At 35.2% G+C, this 22,031-nt stretch overlaps 1 protein-coding gene across 4 annotated transcripts in view; it reads right to left on the bottom strand.

Annotated features, from left to right (window-relative positions):
* The window catches only part of MYO16 (myosin XVI), a 360,224-nt gene that overhangs the window by 83,015 nt on the left and 255,178 nt on the right, over positions 1–22,031 (bottom strand). For all 4 annotated transcript variants that reach the window (XM_027639720.1, XM_027639708.1, XM_027639698.1 and 1 more), the window contains exons 24-27: positions 14,567–14,642; positions 11,721–11,896; positions 7,304–7,384; positions 6,859–7,064 (exon numbers count right to left, since the gene is read on the bottom strand). In XM_027639720.1, coding sequence (XP_027495521.1) covers positions 6,859–7,064; positions 7,304–7,384; positions 11,721–11,896; positions 14,567–14,642 — 539 coding nt within the window. The remainder of the gene's footprint in view (positions 1–6,858; positions 7,065–7,303; positions 7,385–11,720; positions 11,897–14,566; positions 14,643–22,031) is intronic.

The following is a 22,031-nucleotide window of genomic DNA, read 5'->3' as shown; positions in this document are numbered from 1 at the left end:
AGGCTGACACAACAAACAGACAAGACTGCCATTTGATATAAATTGATATCATTACATCTACTTTAATGAAATACTGCTTTTTTAATACCTGTCAGATTACTTCTTGTTGTCCTGGCAAGGACTGTAGGTAAAATGACACATATCAATGTAGTAGTCTATAAGAAGACTACTGATATTGCATAGCAGAAAATAAAGCTAAAAGGGCCAGTGTGATGACGACCTATCACTTTGCAATCTACTCAGGACATCATTCTCACCAATGCCCTGCCTAACTTGCTCACGAGACTCTGAAATTTTTTGCTGACTTTTAATTCACAAATTATATATTATAAAATATCTTCCTTGCTTTCAAGAGGAAAAAAGGGAGAAAGAAAAGAAAAAGAAGTGAACACCAGAATGTTTCTGGACAAAGGGAGTTTAGATATGCAGTGGTGAGTCCCACGCAAGATTCACAAACATAAACAACATATCTGTGCAATACTTTATCAGGTAATAGTGTAAATTTGATCAAAAGATTACAATAGCTATTAATAATGGCTTTATAGTATTTGGAAAAGGTCAGACATTATTTGACAAAGCAACGATATCAGCATGAAAATAAACTTTCCTGAGAAAAAAGATATGTCTTCAGGATGATCTCTAAGTCAAGTGTCTGAGTTAGTACAATTTAGTGCTCTGAAGCCATTTTTTACATAAAGACCACTATTAGAACATTTCAGTATCAATGAATGCTACCCTGACTAGAAGTGGAGATTTCAGGATCTGCAGTTCAGTGTAACTTCAAAGAATAAATAAATCTAAGAACTTCATACCGAAATCAGAGGAAAACCTGTAATTAGAACAGTCTTTGAAGATACTTGTTTCACCCTCCCTGGTATGATTACCATAAGTATCCATTATCACTGTGTTCCATATCTTCTTTCCTACTACTTCCTATTAAAATGGATGTTTTGCCATCTTTTGAAGTTACTTTAAAATAAAAATTCATCAGAATGTTAACTCTATTTCTTTATTATTAGTAAAGCTTAAATGTTACATATTTTAAGACATCTGATTCATATAGGAGAGTAAGGTTAGCTAATAAAAGAAGGGAGAAGAAGAGGAAGAAGGGAAAGAAGAAGAGGAGGAGGATGACAAGAAGGAGGAGACGAAAGTCTTACATTGTCCCTCCAAGCCAGCACCTGACACTGTCTTAACAGCACAAGTAGCTACGTATAATCTAAGTTTCATGACTGCAAATGCATAGGTAAAGCCATTTTAAAAGATTATTAGAAATAGTAAATCATAACATTCTAGTAACTTATCTCTTGCAACGATACTGTAAGAAATGTCTCTACATACATCCTTCATATTCTCCTTCATACTACCAAAATTTCTCTGCTGTTCCTTGAGCAACAACAGAAGGCAGGATGGGATCTCCATGGTGGAAACCACAAGGGTGAGTTGACAGAAATAAATGCAAGGAATAGCACAGTAGAAGACTATTTAGGCTTTCTGAACAACATGATTTTTGTCATAGAAATCCTGCAATTCTCATCAGCTAAGTGAAAGGCTCCATTTGCTTATCAGTTCACATAATCCACAGAGGTTATCCTGAGCTTCAACAGCTCTGAATGTTTCCTACCTGTCAGGGAAGGCTAACACAGATAACACATCTAAGGACCTGTGCAACTGGACCTTGCAGTCTCTATTGCTAAGCAGTTTCCTCACACAAGAAACATGAGACATGTCAACCTCAGTCTCTAAGTTCATAAATTCTTCCTTAACCAAGGAAATTGAAATACAGACACAGAAAGGAACTGGGTATAGTGCAGCAACTTGGTGAATGACATTAAAGAAAAGAGAAGAAAAATTAATTTTAATTTCTAATTCAATTTACAGAACACTAATGTTAAAGAGTGTTTGTAGAGGAGGATGCTAACAAAATAAAACTTTTCAGAGTGAGTGAAACAGAGCATCTTATTGCCTCATTTTTACCTGAATGTGTCTGAACAGCTGTATTCTTGTACTTCAATGAGCTCACCTCATTACTCTAAATGGGTCCTTATCACTATATATCACTATAATTATTTTTTAAAATTTATATTCCGAATGGTTCCTACATGTCTTCCTTAAGCTCAATGAGAGATGAATTACAGAAAAGTCAGCCAGGATTCATTTTATTAATTGATGTAAAAAGATTAGGTTCTAGATATTAAGCTTGTACAGAGTTTCTCAGTCCTGTTGTTCTGCAGTGGTAACAGAGCACAGACTCTTACTTAACTTTTTTGCCATGGACCAAGTACCAAAAACATAATAAATTACTAAGTTCATACAAAACTGCTTTTGTATATCTTGTGTGGAGTTATGCTCATTTTAAATAAGATATCAAAACTAAATAATGGAAAGAAACAGCCATCTGCAGGCAGTTCCTAATTCCACAGTTATCTCACTGTTTTCTTTATTCCAGGAAAAAGGATATTTGAGGATACTTTCCCTGTATGTACAATTTGGGCTGCAAAATGGAAATTTTAAAGACTTTAAAAAATTGTTTGTGCTGCTGCCTTGACTTAAAAACAAAGCTAGAATTTAAAAATCTAGTCCACTGAGAACAATTCTGAAGATATTAAGCAAATATAGGGGTAAACTTTCCCAGGAGTCTAAGATGCATGTTATTCATAGCTCTCTACTTTTAAGATGACATAAGAACTGATCTCTGTATCTCTACTCACAGAGCTTTAGAAATCAGGCCAATACTGCAGGCGAATTCAGCAGAAACACTCCATCTGGACTTGGCAAATAGGTTGAAATCACATATATAATTTCTTAATGATATTGGTGTTATTTGTTTTTACAGGATTTAATAGCATCTGACCTTATTAATTCCAATTTTTATGATATATTCATTGAGAGTGTCACAGCTTCCACTTAAGAACGAGAACTTCCATAAGATTTCTCTTCTGATCAACGAATTTCGGTGACTGAGGGGTTCACTTCACAGCTGTCAACTTTGATAATACAGAAGCAGAACCACTAAATCCAAAAGGATGGCAAAAGAAACAATGATTAAGCTTTGTAGCCCAGGAAAATGTGCTCTTGCAAAATATGACCTTTCTTTAACTACTGCCTTTCTTTCGCCATGGTAGGAGTTCAAATGCAACTCATAAATATGTTAGAGAAAAGTCATAATAATCCCTCATGAGATATCAGTAGAAATTTATTCAATTTCATCCAATTAAGAAAGAAATGGGACTGATTGCTGATAGAATACCCAGGTCTTCCAATATTCTATCCCTTTGCCACAAAGGTCCCTAATTTAAACATTCTTTTATTAGCCAGCAAAAAAAAGGGGGTTAATTTTTTAATTAATTGATATTTTTAACTCTGACCACATTACCTTTATGGTAAGGAAGACTCTAAAGGTAAATGCACAAAAATTGCAGATAGAGCAGGGGAGGATAGCAATTCACTATCTTTTGGGAATTCAAGTTGGGATCTGGGCCACAAATTCTCTTTGGAATACCAGAAACACCAGTTTGCCAGCAAAGGAAATAAAAATTTGAAAGGTGAAAAACATCTATCAACTTCAGGTCTAAAAGCCTATATGGAAATCTGACAAAATACTTTCTCATTCCAATCAATGAATAGTAAGACAAGACCAGAGTTGGCTGAGCAGCCAACAGAACTAATCCAGTTAACAAAAAAATAACCAAGACTAATTATCTGGTATCCAAAAATATCCTGTCCAGTCACCCAGGCAATATAGAGATGCAGCACAAGTGAGAGTTTTTTAAAAAAACTTTTTGAAAAGGTAACTCATAATCTCTGAATTCAGTATTTCTTTCTTACCTGTAGACTATTGGCTGAAAAAAACCCCAGCATTAGGAAGTGATGGTACTTTTGAACTACAATCTAACAATATCTTTTCTGCTTAAAAATGTTGTACTTTTCAGCCAATAGCAGAACAAATAGCCACACTTAGACTGCTTGAAATGGAAAGAATTATCCAAATACAGGGAATGTGAATATGATAGTTAGCTGGTCAATGTGGCTAAAGTGAAGAATTCACATGTTCTGCCATACAAAACAAGGTAAATTTGGGCCTATGTGACAGGAATGGTTACTACAAAAAGCCTTACAATGCTGATGGTCTTTTTCCATACAGCTGGGCTAAGAGCTCTGTGTTTCTATTTGCACACAGATTTAAAAATCTGTAGTGTTGAAAGATGTATGCAAGGTGATTATTGCTAATTTGTAAGTAGGTTCAACATATATTCACAGGGAATATTATAAAATGAATTTCATTTTTATGACACCATGCTAGCCCTATCATTGTTTAATTAATTTTATGTATAATAATAAAATTATTATGACCTGGTGCAAATATGTAAAAATGGTAAGAACCTGTAAAGATAATTTATTGTGGAGTAGAAGGAGCAGAGATGCACAGTAGCAAAACTAGAACACTTTAAAATAATAGCATAAATTTTTCTGGCATCATATAGTTGGTTTCAGGGGTTTTTTTGCTGTTCTTGTTTTACTGTCATTACTGTAAATAAATATTTATTGTGAGGCAACAGATATCTTCTAGACTTTTAGGTAAAATTTGTCTTTGGAATGTACTTGAAGGTGTGGACAAAAAAGACTGAAATTATATTTTAAACTTCAAACATTCTTTTAGTGATGTTTTTAAACAAAATTTCTCCAAAAAGAAGAAAACATGCCAGACTCATGTCTATACTGTTAGAGTGAACACACATGGTACCATCCACTGGCACTGAAACCACCTGGATAAAAGTAGCTTTGTTACAAATGGTTATTCTCCTTTACTCTCCAGAAGAGAGGAGCTACCTCCATACTGCCCACCAGGAATGATCCCAAGACCGTGCTAATTCCCAACCTGTATCTGGAAATTGCAGTGAAAAAAGCTGGGTGGCAAAGTCCAAATCTCTGCCAGGAACCACTGTAAGGATCTAACAGTAGAAAAGATTGTGGCTATGTCCTCATGAAATAGTCCCTTGAAGTCCAATTCAATAATATAGGAATTGCCCACATAGACTGTATAGGCTATATAGGCTATATAGGCTATATAGAGATTGCCCATACCAATTCTGAACATGAAAGCAGCATTCTTTTACAAATCTCCCATTATCTGCATCTTCTCCTCAATCAGCCTGCACTTCTCAATTCATACTGGAGGATGAATATTGCGGTAGGACAGAAATGGCTTACTTCTGAAACAGGTGGGATTACAAGCTCCTACATTCCTGCACTTTTTGAGTATTTGCAGAGAAAAAAATATTTTGCCCAAGCAGTAATTTAACATCCACAACTCTTTCCAAGAAGGCAACTGAAAGTTGTGTGTAAGGAGCTGATATTCCCATACTCTTTTTCAGAAGTAAACCTATACAAAGCCCAGATTGTGACTGCTTGATATATCAGTCAAGAAGTAGAACATGCTGAGAGAAAGAACTTGTGTAGAGTTGTATCAGGGGTTAATTATGCTGATACTTTTGGTCTGTGTTTGGCCCTGCCACCTGTGAAAGTTTTACTCTTTCTCTGCCAAGTTATGGGAAAACAAGCACTGATAAACGGGAAAGTTGTCCTTGAAGAGAGCTTCTTGTATAAACTGTTTTAATTGGTGTTCTGTGATTGGCTAATTGTCCTCCGAGGTCACTTGAAAGAGAATTTGAGGAGGAGGAGGATGAAGTAGCGCCCCCAGACTCAATTAAGAAAGACCCTCAAAGCATACTGCGCATGCGTTAGGGGATTTCCAAAGTTCTCACGGATGTGCAGAAGAGATGCACTTAGATAACCAGGAGGTGGGACTGAGGGCCTCTGGCTGGGTAGTGCTGGCTACACCTGGGAGGTTGTGGCCACTCAGTTAATTGTATAAAAGAAGACAGTGCTTTCTTGGAGGAGAGCTAGCTTTACTTCAAGGACAACGTTGCCTTTTGGCGGGGACGCCTGCCAGTTTGTGAACTTACTGACTCTCCAAGGATGCAGTTTCTGCTATGGGTAATTACAGGTATGCCAGGTCAGTAAGATAACTTTATGGGCAACAGCTGGGTAACTGGGGAGGTCGTGCTGGGGGCGTATTTCTCTCCTCCTTCGTCCCTTTTGGCTTTGTTCGTTTTGTTGGCCACTTCTTGGTAATAAATATTGTTTTTTGTTAAGCTTTTAACGGTGTCATGGTTTTCAAGTTTCAATATGTCTCGAACCCTCCCACAAGAGTGCATGAGCCTGCTAAACAAGCATCTCTTGGACAAGACAGTCCTCTTTCTTTCCTGAAACATTTGAGAATGTAAGTGAGCTAAAACCCCACTAGTGAACTGAGGATGGGAAAAAAGAGTTTGCCTTCAGACAGAAGCAGTGGTATGTATCTTTTTGTCTTTTCATATCAATTCAGTATTTCACTGATTTCTAACAACAATAATAAAAATAGAGTTTTGCTATGAGTGTTAGTAACTCATCACCATGAATAAACAAATCCTACCTTACAAAATACAAATAATGAACTCATGACACCTACACCTAGAAACTGGAAAAATTAGACTATTTCTCCTTATGTTTTTTAATTACCGGCAGACAATATGCAGTATTCTGTATTTTGTAAATCATATAACAAGTATAAATTATAAAAAATATAGCTCTTTTATGACATCTTACTTTTAAATTTTAATACATTTTCCTGATGATCTTTATAAATATATTTCTAGAAACTTCATGATTCTTTTAATTTAAACATAACAAGGTTATATCCCTTGCTGGCAGACATGACTTTCTCTGAAGTCTGAAAGACTTATCAGCAAAACAATACTGCAAGCACTACCAGAACATGACAGAAGGTAAGAAAAAAGGTTTTATGAAAGAGTTTACCTTGACAAGAAGTCTGTGAAAGAGAGACGTATTGGATATCCATGTCGTATGATTTTGACCATGTCTAGGACACCAATATACTGCAGCTGAGCAGACACATAAAAATTGTCAAAAGTATCTGGCAACTTGGAGTTATTAGGCTTTATACAATGAACAGAATGAGGCGTGCAATTCTGCAGCTTCCCAATAATATCTGCAAGTGATTTCTGCAGGGAAAAAAACCCCAAACAAATCAATTATCAACCATTCTTGTGCAGCACAGGCTCAACACGTATGTTCTTCCTAACTTTTTAAAATCATTTTCTCAAAAGAGTTGAACTGGTCATGCAAGTGGCTTTCAAAAACATGATTTTTCTTTCTTCCACCATAACACTAAAGGCTAATCCTGCCTTTAAAATGTCTCAGGATTTTTTTGTGAATTTCTGTCCATAAGATGTTCACTGACCCTGAGCTGTATTGCCACAGTGGTTGGGCCCCCTCGTTCCAGTCTCTGAAGAAATGAGGATGTTCCTTTCTTTTTCAACAGCTGTGGAGAAAAAAACATCTCAAGATGGGCAGTCCACATTCATTTTCATTGTTACACAATTTACTAACAAAGGGAAACATTTATACATACACTATGGCATAGACAACATTTGAGTTTCAGAAAGAAATGGGAAAGTGGTTAAATATCCTCAGGTATCTGCAGAGCCATGACTGGTAAGAGAGTTTTGATTTCAAAAGCAGCTGTATACCATTGGAAAGATAAAAGATCTTTTACAAAACATTGGGCAAAACAATATGATCTAGAATTGTATTGCAGAAGCAGGACTTGTGCAGTTTAGTATCCCATACAGTCTGCCTATAAGTAGCATAATTCTGTAACTCTCTGAAAAAGGGTCTCATGTCTTTGGTAGATGTTTAAGTGAGTAAATACAAGAGTGTAGAACTCATAAAAAAAATCTTGATGGCAAAACAATAATATTTTAAAAAACTCTTCTCATTTCTTCTTGCACATGTGAGTGCAGTTAACCTTTTGTTTTTCTTTTCTTTCTTAACACATTTTCACCCATTATAGACATAAATTGTCAACAACTTCCTATCTCATTAGAATTATCCTATACATCAGAATTGGGAGGGGAGAACAAATTTATTTCTCACTGTTCTACTTCTTATCTTTGAAACTAAAATGGAAATTGTCATCCTAAAAGTCATCCCAGAATTTAGAGGCTTTTGTTACGCTTTCTACAGAAAGGCTGGCAAAATTATTGCATTCCAGGATTTGGCAAAGTTCTTAGATTTAAGCCTCCTTATCAATGACAGCCTTTTCACCTCTGACTTTTCCATTGCCTTTTTCAGTCCACTTACCCCATAAAAATCCCTTTCTATCAAGTCAGCATGTTCTGGCCTACTTCTTTTTCCAGTTTTATCAAAAAAGTGTACATTTTCTCAGCTTGGCCCTCTCAAGCCAAGTGCCATTAAAAATATTGCACTGCAAGCAATTCTTTACTCACTATGTTAAACTTCAGAGATCTTTTTTATTTCAAATGTCACTTACTAGGATGTAATAAGATTCTAAAGGCAACTTCATCCCCAACTTCAAAACTAAAAAGTAGAAGAGATCTACTTGTTCCAGGTCTTCTCATAAAAAGAACTGCTAGCACGCCAATGACACCTCTCAGCTAAAGTTTAAAAAATAAGTGAGGAATATAACTAAAATAGAATTTTCTCCACCTTACAGATATGCTTCCTCTCAACAGATAAAGTCACTAATTTGAGATTGTTTCCTGAGTTAGTGGGAGAGCCAGGAACAATGGTTTAGATGCTGAAGTTCCTGCCTGCTGTCCTGTGTTACACACTTCTTTGCATGAGAAAGAAATATTTGCTTCGGAATGAGGGAGAAAAAACAAAGGAAACATAGCAAAGACAAAAAAATTAGTTTAATTCAAACTCTCCAAACAGGGACATCTTAAATTTTCAGCTATGGACTAAGGAAAAAGGCTTTATCACCAAAATGGTAACCAAATGGTACTTCACCAAAATGGTACTTCTCTATTACCCTCTGATATACAGTTTTACATTGGAAAAATCTTGTACCTCTATTCTACAGGGAAAAAAAACCCCAACATGTACATGTAACTTTGTAAACTCTGTTAAGAAGCTAAAACCTCCTCCTAAAAAATCTCTAGACTTCTGCTGTATGAACTCTGAAACACACTGACTCTTCTAAAGTAAGCAAGGGGAAGACAACAGGGCCAAAATACGCACCAGGAAATGATAGAAATACAAGGGAGCAAGAGCTGATGTGAGCAAGAGCTTTGAGAATATCAGTGAAGATATATTTTATTTGAAAAGGGGACATGGTCTTCATAAATCACAGAGACTTGAGCTGGCATCCCCAAATTCCTCTGACTCCTTATGTGCTCCAAAATCCTGGCCAGCTAGTAGATCGATTCATGTCTGTCTTAGGATGAATGTATTGTTGTCTTGAATTCTACCATGCTAGAGTTTGTTAGTTTAAAGAGGTGACTATGCTTACTTGTGACAGTGTGCTCAAAATCAAGGAGTCATTTATGGAAAGGTAAATAGGTAGATAGACAGCCATAGAGAGAGATATTCATAATTATATAACCTAGCAATTAGCTAGGATTGCAGTGAAAAAGGGAGGAGAATCACAACAAACTCCTATTTGGCTTCTGAAGTGTCTAATTCCCTTCCCTGGATACAGTGGAGTATAGATGACTGCCCATACACAGCAACATGACAACTTTCCATTTTATGTTTCTCACTGCCTACAGTATGATGTATGTTGTAGCTCAAATTTCAGACATAAAAGGAATGTCAGTCTCTGGTTGATAATTTTTGCCTTAATGTCCCTCCTTCTCTGCCTCTCTTTTTCATTTTTTTTCCTCCCTTTGCTGCCTTTACCCTCAGGATAAGCACCAATAAAGATGCATATAATATATTACATATAATAATTCTATTTCTAAGCCGATAACAAAAAGCCCCTTACATGACATTACCAAATACAATAACAATAAAATAATAAACCCAACATTATTCCAGTCCACCATAGTGGATTTGGACTGCCAAGGATATAATGGAAAAGAGGAGGAATTACTGTAACAAAACAGGGTTGATCCACAAAAGAATCTGAGTACTTACCTACTTCCAGCTCCTGCATTGGTGCCTATTCCAAAATAACAAGTGTCTCTTGCTGGAGACACTGCTGGAACAGTTCAGATACCTGAAGTTCTGCTTCAGTCCTGCATGGCAGCACATTACCTTGCTCAAATTAGGCCAACTTAGTATCTACAAACTAAGTGGTGTTCTGTCTCACCTGCACAGCTCTTCTCAAAGCCTACATTTGAGAAGCCAAGCCATCCTTGTCTCTGTGGGCAAATGAAGGATGAACTTCCTCCCACCTTCCATCTAATACCTAAAGGTTTAGAGCATCCTCACTGAATGTGAAATTTCTGACTTAAGTTATCACGCTTCCCAAAGAAATAGAATGTCTTCTATCTCTCAAGAGAGTAAGTCCAAGTTAAAAGCTATTCTGGTCAGGTCAAAACCAATACAATTTCAGAGATCTCAACTGTGCAGTGTTTTCCTCTGGCTTGATTAGGCTTCTAACTTAGATGTGCTTTTCATACTTCCTCCCATGTATGGTACAAGGATCTTCTTCACATCTTCAGGAAGCTTCCTCTAGGAAGCTGTTACTATAGTGGAGAGGCACCTAAAGGCACCTTGTAATGCCTCAGCTGTTTGTTAAATATAGAATTAAACCAACACCACGCAGTTCAACTCAAGTTTTTTCCACTGAGATTACTGACAAGAACAGTAGTCAAGAATTATGCTGAAATCAGCAGGGGGACTATAAGTAAAGTCTCACTGCTGTTCTGTGGATGTACTTGCATAAAGCCTTCCACAATGACACATGAGAGCAGGCTCCTTAATCCCATGGTAGAATCAATTTTATGCAGCTGTAAGCCAGAAATAGAGTTGCAAGATTCAAGAAGCCTGGCAAGGCAGCTGATGCATTGCGAGAACTGCTTGCTTCTTTTCTAGAAGGAGGAATTCCAAAGCTCTGTCATGAATGGACTTCCCAAATCGCATTATTTCTCTTCAAAAGAGAGACGTTCCATGTGATATGAACAATTAATTTTCTGATAGTCTCCAAAGTTTCCCTCTTACTTCCCCCTCTTTTGTTTTTGGTTGTGGTTTGTTGTTATCTGTTTGAGGGTTTTTTAAACTTTTTTGGCTGACTTAGCTAGCAGGAAAAGAGACAAGTTCAGAAATGGGGAGAGTTTGATTTGATCTCAAATTGACTGGGAAAATTTATATATGAGTGACCATTTGAAATAACGTTTGCCAAAATGTAAAGGATTGATCTTCATACAAAACTACACAAACAAACTGTCTTTTTCAAACTAGAAATCTTCTCTGGTTGACACAATAAAGACATTAAAGTTTTATTTTTGCACTTCCTATGTCTTAATTTACTCAACTATTCACCATAAACTCAGTCAAGGAGACAAAACACAGAAGAGTTCCAATACAGCCAAAAAATCAGTAATAGTGCATTCTCTGCTAAGCCCTGGAACCATGAAATCATGGAAGGATTCAAGTATGAAGGGACCTTATCATCTTATCCAACCTTCTGCTCAAAGAGTCCAAGAAAGAGACTCTCCAACCAGAATTATTAGTGTTGGTAAATTAGAACCTGTTCTCACTTTTGCTGCTTTACTGTTGATATTAAGTACTAAATTATTGCAGCTTAATGACTACAGAGGATGAAGAAGAGAACAAGATAATTTCAGAAATGATAAAATAACAGAATAATCTTGAAGGAACAAAGAGCAGAAAGAGTCCTAAATTCTTACCTTGCTGAGCTCAATATATTTTTTTGTTTCTCCACTTGCACAGATTACAGATGGTTTTTTACTCAGCAAAGCTGCTTTAGACCCTTTGATTTTAAGGGAATGATATGGAGGAACAAGTGATCCAGTTTGTGTCAGTTTAGACTGGAACAATTGATTGATGACTACATTTTCACTAGCTGGAAATAAAAAAAAGAAAGGAATTCATGAAGATAAAGTAGTTAGTAAAGTGGTTAGAAAATTACCTAATTAGTTGGAAAATTATCTACATTGTATTGGAAGTAAAATGACATACAGTAGAAGAGAATTAAATAAATAAACTTAAAACAAATGGAAAAATAATAAATTATTATATTATGTTAGTTATCAAACAGTATTCAATATTTAAGGATAATAACAGTAGTCCTGTGTTGAACAAAAAGAGGGCATAAATGAAAACTTTTCAGACTATGATCTGTCTAAACTTAATTACTTATGTGATCATCACCTTTGATTTTTTTTCCATTACAGACTCCCAATTTATCCATCTATTAAAGCAATGTAAGGGATGAGTTCTGCACCACAATTTCCGAGCACATAATATTTAGAAACAATCAAGGTCCTTGACAGAAATAAATTATAGACACTCACTGCACTAAAGAATTATATATACACAAAATATGAGAAGAGATTTAAAAACCCTCCAAAACGTAAGAACAGAGCTGTAGCAAATTGTGTCATCATTTCTCTACATCAAGACCATACTTCAAAACATCTACAGAAAAAAGGCAATGCCATACATATATATTATTATGCATTCAAAATAAATACACTTCCAACAGCTGTTTTTAAAGACAAAAAATCTTTATCCTAATTTCAGTCAAATTATCCTTTATGAGATTATGGTCACAGGCTTTTTAACATAAACATGATAATTACATGTTGCTTGTACTGCCACATCATCAATAACCATTAAGAACCTGTTGTGTGATACATCCTTAACCATCCTGAAATCCTGTTACAATTTTTTAAGAACTAGCAAACTGGTATTATGATCACACCCATCTTACAGCTAAACAAAAAAAAACAGAAAGAGGAATGGGATAAGCATCACAAATAATAACTTAGCATAGTAAGTAAAAATCTTCAGTTTTGTCTTTATTAACCGTTTAATGGTATATTACTAGATGCTTAAATGCAATAGATTTGTTTCCCATTTTCCATGGAAATTGCTATTCTTTACTCAAGAAGAACATTAAAATTATGAGGATGAAAGTGAAGCAAATAAATCAAATTATTTTAGCACAATCAGTGGACATCAATCTCCATATGTTAAATGTAATAAGTAGGATTAGGAAAGGCACAAATATGACGTCTTTCAAATTAAAACAGAAAAATACTGTGTCAGTAGTCTCTCCTGATTTATTTGTCAGATCAGGTATGTTCTACATTCTTACACATATGTGCAAGTTATTTTAATGTTCTCATAGTTAAAAGTTTTGATAAAGGAAACTAAATTCAATGAAAATCAAAAGAAGCATGCATTAAAGTTATACATCTACACAACTTATGAAACTGACCCCAAAGGAAACATGTCACTGACAATCAATAGGTCTGAAGCCTAAGACACTTAAAAAGGAGTAACACAGCTCTTAAATGATTTACATGTTTGTAAAGAGTCTGTCTGCAGAATTTTTCCACTACTTATAATTGTTATTATGACTTCTCAGTTGTATATACACTCACTATCAGCATATCAAAACTTTTATTTCCAATCCAATCCTCCATTCTTCCCTTGTAACAGTTGCATAGCTAATTATACAAAATGGTAATGAAAGTGGAAAAGGAGAGGCTATGTGAGAGAATGGAAGAATGCTCTCTCTTGTAGAACAAACTGGAAGTTGCCATACCTTCTTAGACTCTTTGGCAGATTATCATATAAATTCCAAGTAGTGAGAACCAGAATGTCTCTAAAACTACAGTCAATAGGCTTATATTCAAGAAAATTTCTTCCATTTCTGGTTTCATTCTAAATGTACGCTGTTTGCCTTTAACATGCATCAATTATTTTACTAGGACATTTGGCTAATTTTACACTAAAACTGCTAAAACCCAATACATTGTAACAGCAGGGCTGATTTGTAAGACAAATACGACTTTCAAAAGACCTCTACTTCTACAGAAAGAAATACTAGTATATAATTTATTAAGTGAAAGACACTGCAGTGGTTGGAGAGAAGACAAATAACACTGGCACGCTGACATTTCTGTGAGAAAATGTTTTGGGGTTTTTTTTCACAGAAAGGGGAAAGTTTTTTATTAATCCAATTATGAATCAATTAATAAAATTGGTTGCATTATTATTATTACGCATAATTATAAAACATACACAGGAAAAGGATTTAATTTTGCATTTCAATGGACGTTTATATCTATTCACTGAAAAATATAAGAACGCCCACAAGTTCCTGCTTTTAGAAAGATACTCAAGCAGTGCAGCACATTACAATGCAGCCTCTATGATTTTGGGAGCCTAATTTTGTTTCCCTGCTTTCTGGGTTTTCTTTTTGCTTTAATTCATACCCATTGTTTTCTGTAAGTCACTCTTATCTATCATACTATATCTTCTTGTTCTTTACCTCATATCACATCACATCACATGAAGATGCTTTATGTTCCTGAATTCTAAAAGCTTTCAAAATTAGAGCAAATTTCAAACAATCCATACATACTTCATAAAGATGAAGGTGACTTTTTTTTTTACTGGGAATAAAATATATATAAATGTCTCTTAAAGCTAAAATGAAAACGAAAGTCAAGTCATAATATCTTGATTTCTAACAACAGCAACCACAAAACCATTTACTTACTTTTCATTACAAATACGAGATTTTGTGAAAGGGAATCTTTGTTTTTTTCTATCGCACCAGCAATTTCATAAGTAACCTATAACAAAATATTGTGACATCATTAGTAATCTTGTATTTACTACTATTTACAGTAGTATCTTGTAAAAATCTTAAAGCAGTAGAAATGAAGCTATGTTTTTTTCTACTAAACAGTTAAAGACTGGCACCACGTAGTGTCTTTTGGCATTTTCTTAGCGCCAACAGTATTAATCAGAATAACTGGTTGTTGAACATTGTGTACCTCTGCAAGTATATACAAATTTCATCAGACTGATTGTAAAACATTTCCACAGTGCAAGACTATGAGACAAAAACATACCGTAGAGCAGGAGATGGTGACCTAAACATCACTTTCCCTGTAGGATGAGAAAGTCACTCCCAGATCACAGACCTCCTTGTCAAAGGGAAACTACCCACACCGACCATGAAAAAGCACTCACGGAGCAATATGAGTCCCAGCTCACACTCAAGACAAGTTCCAACCATTGATATGTCCTCTGGAGACAAGGTCAGTCCATAGGTTATATACCAATCCTATTTACCTTTCTAAGAACTAGGCACATAAGGATTTTGGGTCACCTTAATTGCTTGATGGCATGATTTCATGAACAGACAGTTGGATTGTCACTGCATCTATAAACGCTAACACGGGTGGTGGGCACTATGAGAAGGAGTAAAATGGGAGGCTCTAGCCAGAGGTTCTGAGGGTACATCCAAAATTAAGAAATATAACCAAACGTCTGTTTAAACATTGAACCCATCCCCGAAGACACTTTATAGAAACAGAGCACTGAGACAAGAAACCAGTCAGTGAGCCCAGTTGTTTTGGTTTTTTTTTTCCACTTTGTATGGTGATGGAAGAAAAACAACTAGTTAATTTACAGGCTTTAGATATACACAGCCCTTGCTTGCCCAGTAGTAGAATCCAAAGGGAATTTTTAAGTTAAAAAGGAAGAAAATTATAGATTGCAGTACCTCCAGGATTAGGCAGGTACTTAATGGGAAATTATTAGAATACAGTTTGATTTTATTTACCTTGGGACTATGTTTCTATCTAAAGCCTTCTTTAATTTTTTATTGGATCTATATCCTAATCCCCTTAGGTATTTGGGGAAATGTTATCCTTGGACATTTAATAAAGCTGTAAATATATAATTAAGATTAGTAATACTAATCAGTGCATTAATTTTCCATTGGGTCATTTGAAAATTATTCAATGCTATCTAACTCACAAAAGAGATTATATGAATTGGATGTGTATAATCTGTTAGAGTGAGTAACTGTCAAATTATGTAATTAGTACGGCATCCGATATGAAAAAGGTATAACAATAGAATTATGGTTCTTTTCCATGACAGATGCAATGTTATGTAATTTTCTAATTGCATTTCCTAAGAACATACAACATAGTCAGCAAACTGTTAGCATAATTTAAGTATACTATTAAATGCTTTTAGTGTACCTAATATAAATGTTCTACCATACTGGTCTATAAGAGGTAATTAACAGAACTTATTTGACAAATCCATAATGCCAGTTCCTAACTGAGTGTCTTGGGTTTTGACTAAATTAGAAGAAGAGAGTATTGGTGGGAGGAGTTGGTAAGTACAGCAGTGGGAGATAACTATACTACGATTAACTGGCTAGATTGAAACAGGGAGAAGTTTCAGTATTGATGCTGGTATAATACATCACCAACTTCTAGAACTATATTCGTAAGACATATCTCAGTATCACATAAAATACATAAAAGTTAGGAGAATTCCCTTTTATGAGAAAATTGCTAACTCTCTAGTAGTTTTCCCATAGACTTGGTAAATTAATTCACTGACTAAAGACATGAAAACTGACTCAGTGAAATGACACTCCTGGGTTCCATATTCATTGTCAGTCCCACAGAAGAGAAAAAGAAGTAAGGACACTTCTAGTTGCCAATGTTGTTAATTTAGTCCTGCCCTCAGCAGAGATGCCAAACTACATACCAATTAAAGCACATACATTTCCCTCAGTTTTCTTCCATGGGGTTTCTAAAGTTAACCTGGCCGAAACCCTGCATTGGTTGCCACTCAAGCACAGTGGATAGTTATTCTGGGGAGACAAAATTCAAACAAAGTCTATTTGCTTCATTAATTATCTTCATGCCCTAAAATCAGTAGACTGTACCTCTTCTCTTCTGAATTAAAGTATCCTCTGTCATAACATCTGACTTAGGTAAGGAATTTTCTCAAAGTTTATTGGATTTTCCAATATACTTTATCAACAGCACCAGCTTTACACATGTTTTTCATCAACTCCTTATAAAACTTTTTTCTTTGTAAATAGTTTTCATATCTTTTGATAGGTCAAAAGCACTCATGGCTAATGGCAAATTCAGCAGGAACCCTAAAACCAGTTAGGAAAATGCCACCTGGAATATTAAGAATGATTTGTCTGCATTCACACTTAAAAGGGAAAATTTTACTATTTTAATGGCAAAATATAGCTCAGAAACTCACGGTTTTGAATGTGTTGTTAATTTTAGTTAATAAGAAAATCATCAGTTCATGTAGTAAAAGGAAAATTTTTGAGAATATATTCAAGGACAATTTCATTGCACAAAAGGTCACTTGTAGTTGCTAATTTTCTGTCCGTACTTAAATGTGAGTGACAGAATGGTATTTTGAAACAAGCAAATATTTATAAACAAAATAGGAGGGTGGAGGGAAGTGTTTTATTATTTTTTACTGTAAGTAAAAGTCCCAAATCAAGTCTACTTAAAGGAAGAAAGAGAGAGAGAAAGGGAGAAAAAGCACAACTACCTTGACTGTGTGAAAACTAGAATCAGTCAAGTAATCTTTAAAAGCCTTGGTACTATAGATTAGACTAGATTGACTTGATTGTTATGTCTGAGGATTCAGCCTGAGGAAAAAAAAGAGTAAATGAAAGCATCTTTATTGATTAATGCAACTCCTTTTGTCTGTTGATTTAGAGGGTCAGTTTCAGAGTCTGCCTGGGATATATAAGGCATTTCAGAGAAGACTGCCTCGGTGAAGGTGAGCTGACAGCTGAGAGGTATTTTTGAAATGCACGTACCTGAGAAATGGAACAGACATTGATCTGCACTTAAAGGACATTATGTGCACTTGTTTATAGAGCTAAGAAGTTGGTCTTTAGGTCTGATTGGTTTATTATAGTACTATAAGTCAAAATAATGGCAAGGCAAACAGTGACAAGGGGCTTATCTAATTTTTAAATTCAAGTTTAATTTAAACTGCAGAAAGCTTAAATTACGGCAATCTATTATTCAGATTTCATGAACAATGGGGAAAATAGTTAATTATCTCTAATACCAGTATGTTAAATACCTTTATATGTGTCTCTTGGCATTGTGCTAAGACAATATATTTCAGATTTACTTATTGATATGTTAATTCTTCCATAAAGTTTAAAAAAATAAAACACTTTGTGTCCTTGAGAAAATTCGATGATGGGAATGCTATTCTTCAAAAATCATGACTACTGGTACATTCAACAGTTCAAAGATATAATTCATGTGAAGCCCTTCATTACATGAGAGCCTGCAATGTAAATATTAATGTTATCAACAAAACCCCCTAGAAATTCAGTATTACAGATTCTTAGTATAGTTTTGACTGATGGTGAGATGTGGCAGGCTTGCAAGGTGTAGTGTGGAACCAGCGTGCCTCTTCTCTCACTGCTGCCAGGCAGACAGTCTGTGTGAGAAGCATCTGAGGATACCCATATTCATGTCAGGCGTCAGAAACAAAGTAATGCCCAGATGAGCAGATTTTTTCCAGAAGAGATCAAACTGCCAGTGTTCAGGGAAATGTGTTAAACAACCTTTGGATAAAGCCTCCCACCAGGATTTTTGTTTTTCAGTCATAAAAGCCCTAAAGCATTCTTTTCTACCTTCTGTCTGAACAGAACAGATAAGCTTTTTGTCTTACAGCACTCAGATAACAAGACACTAAATAGCTCTTAGAAAAGACTCATAATATGTCAAGGCATTGTAGGATTCTGTTCAGCTGTAAAATTAAAACTGGGAGATAAAGAGTAAAATACTTGGTAAGATAAAGTACTAATGCTCACAGTGGCCTTTGCTAAGCATGTGTTCATGTGTGTTCATGAGCAATGTATCATTGCCCATGAAGAAAAAGAGAGATTTAATACTGTGCAGACATAATAGGAAAATTCAAGAGAAATGAGGGAAAATTCATTTTCTTTCTTCCACTGGATCATTCTGTCACATTAGTGTAATATAGTATTCACTCCCAGACTCCATTAAAAAAAAATCTCACCCCTGTGCTGATTTCTTCCATGTGTAGCAGTTAACTTGTGCATAGTGTTCTCTTCTCATTCCAAAACAGCCAAGAAAAGAAAAAAATCCAGGTTCTCTCAGAATGATATCATGCACACAGATTTTATCAAGGTATTGCTTTAGCCAGAAAATGGATTCCAAATTATTTGGATTTTTTTTCCCTTACATGCATTTTTCGTCTCACTTCAAACTCATGGTTTCTTTTTTTTTTTTTTTTTTTTACTTCTGATCCACTAATCCACTATCTCTTCTTTTTCTCTTGGTACTGCTTTTTCTGGAATGGTCTAAGACTCATTATGCTTCAATCAATAAGGTGGCATGTTTAGTCTCAGAAAAAGCTTCTGAGCATAAAACTTAAGGAAATGGGCAATACCTGAAAATTCGTGACTACAATCAATCAAAAAGACTTGACAGTGGAAGAAAAGATATTTTTTCTATGCGTATCCTGACCAAAAAAATTTAAGGTATGAACATATTAGAGGTGTTTAAAACTGCATGGACACATCTGTATCAGCTGTAATTCTCTCATAATATAAAGCTAGAGATATCAGTTTTGTTCACAAGATGTGGTCTGTCAATCCCAATTAAATACACAAAAAAAGGTTTTTTCAGTGAGGAAGTATTGTTAATAACTGCATTTTCCAGCGTAACTGCACTTCTAAATTGCTAAAATACTACTGTAAGTGTCTGAGTAAAGAAGTGAACCCAATTCGTTCTGGACATACAGTACTGATGAAAAGGAGCTCAAACTACATGGGTCATAAGAGGTTCATACCAGGGCCAAGATAGAATATTAGCTTTTTTTTTTTCTTTTTTCTCTAGATGACTTGGAGTAGCAGTTCTTTCAGACTGACTGTGAACTACACTGTGGTTACACCTTTTGTTACCTAGAGAAATCAGGATGTCTGCCTTCACCTTCTAACACAGACCTGCATTCAGTGTGACTTCCTCCACAACTGCCAGCCTAGACACATCACCTGAATGTAAATGATTAATCCTAGAAGTGAAAATTTTTATGTGCAATTACCTGTCACATTTTATCCTTTGGGTCTGATTCATCTTTCAGTTATACTCATGTAAATAATGAGAAGCTTTACCAAGTTAAAGGAGTTACAATCAGTGAAAAACTGTGGTAAGTCAGAATAAAATTAAGCCCCCTTGTTTTAAATTTTGAGATCTCTGAAAGCAACAACGCAGAATAAGATTGCTTTACACTTCACTTATTTTAGACTCACTTAATTGATGTCAGACTATAAAAATGGCTCTCAGAACCTGCCAAACTATACTGTTACTTTATAAATGCTTATTTTTGAGTGCCAATAAATGCTGATATATTTAAAAGCCTGATACCTTAAGAATTTTTATAAAGAATAAATCACAAATTACTTCTATAAAAAGCTACTAAATGTAGTAATAGCACAATCTAAAGAACAGCATCAGCAGTTTTAAATCCTAGTTTTTCATATCCAAGTTATCGACTTATGAAGACATTATAGGATCAGAATAAACTCAATTTGTGTCACTTAGTACAGTCAAACTATCATCACAGTTTATGTAAATACATATCATAAATCACTGGAAATTTCAATCTGTGATAGCAAGATAACAGTTCCACAAGATATCAAAAATGCAAGTGTCTTTAAGGATTTTACTCAATCACTATTAAAGAAAGGAGAGTTAAACACTTGCAAGAGAACTTTCCTGTTCTAGCAGGGCCAAGCATTTTACTACTGTAAGGATGCAAAGAACAACCTGACTCTTTGGAATAGTTCCTTGGCCAATGTAAATCAAAGGATCTCCATTGACTTCAAAAGAATGTGTGAATTTACATTACTTGGAGAGTTGTCTATTTGCTCATGCTTTTAGATTAAATGTCATTACTATTATTAGGAAAAGGTCAAACCAAGTGTCTACGTTATAACACAAAATCTAAACAACCATGCAAGGCTAAAAAACATGTTAATGAAAAGTGTCCTCTTTACCACTCACAGTTTAACTTTCAGAACTAGGCACCTGAAATGTTGGTCTTAACAAATCTTTTAAGTGTTTCTTCACAGAATAAGACAAACATTTCTTTCATTTTGAAGAAATGTCTTTATTAGACTGGTTGTGGTTTTAATGCAGCTGCCTTGCTGCTGCTTCCATGTCAGGTTTTGGGGTATGGAACTTTTTTGAGCTATTGTGATAAATTTGTATAAACAAACTGCATTAAAAATTACTTACGTAACAAGTATGAAAAAAGTTTATAAATGAAATTAGACATCTGGAGCTCATGGTCAGTTCTTAGGTTGTACTGTTATTTAACCACTGTGTGCCCACATTCCCAATAGTGGAGGTATTCAAACTACTTAACTCTGGCAAATAATTTGAGTCTAAGTAGAAGGCCTTGTGATGAAAGAAGAACCTCCAGGCAGTTATTCAGAGTATTTAGGTTAGGAATTTAAGCACTACCCAAATAGTCTTAATCCTTTCCATAATTACCACATTTCTATTATTGGGCAGGAACAAATTTGCTTGCGTCAGAACACAACTCAAGACTTCCATCAGCTTCATTTCCAAATGAAGAGTCACAAAATAGACCTGTCCTCATCTATACTGTTGTAAAGGATCCTAATCTAGTTAAGGAAGCCTAAGCATGCATATTCCAACCTCTGATCTGTTCTGGAGAGCTCAGGACATACAGTGTTATCCTGAGATATAACAGAGCCAGCAAGTCTGTTTTTGGTGACTTGCAGACAAGTTTTGAACACACATCATATGAATTTCCACTACAAATAGTTGACTGACTGGGTGTTCAACAGTATAAATCTACCTCAAGTAGTCATCATAGCAAAAAGTGTGTCATCCAGTACCTTTAGCAGCATAGATTAGTTATTTTTCTGGTGTTCTTACCCTAGCAACCACTAAGAACTCCCTTCAGAATTTAAACTGATTTTAAAAATCACGTGAGGGAAAGATTATCTGTCACAATAAACAGCAGAAAAGATACCGTATTTATTTGAGAATTGTAATATGAATTCTAATCAAAAGACTTTATCATAGCTGCCCAATTTCTTCCTCATTGAACTCATTCCTTCTGCCTGTTGCTTAGGTATAGAGAGGAGCATC

This window comes from Corapipo altera, unplaced genomic scaffold (assembly GCF_003945725.1).
Source record: "Corapipo altera isolate COAL_440 unplaced genomic scaffold, ASM394572v1 0, whole genome shotgun sequence".
NCBI lineage: Eukaryota > Metazoa > Chordata > Aves > Passeriformes > Pipridae > Corapipo > Corapipo altera.
The sequence above is the reverse complement of the archived record's forward strand: the minus strand, read 5'-3'. Positions and strand labels throughout refer to the sequence as shown.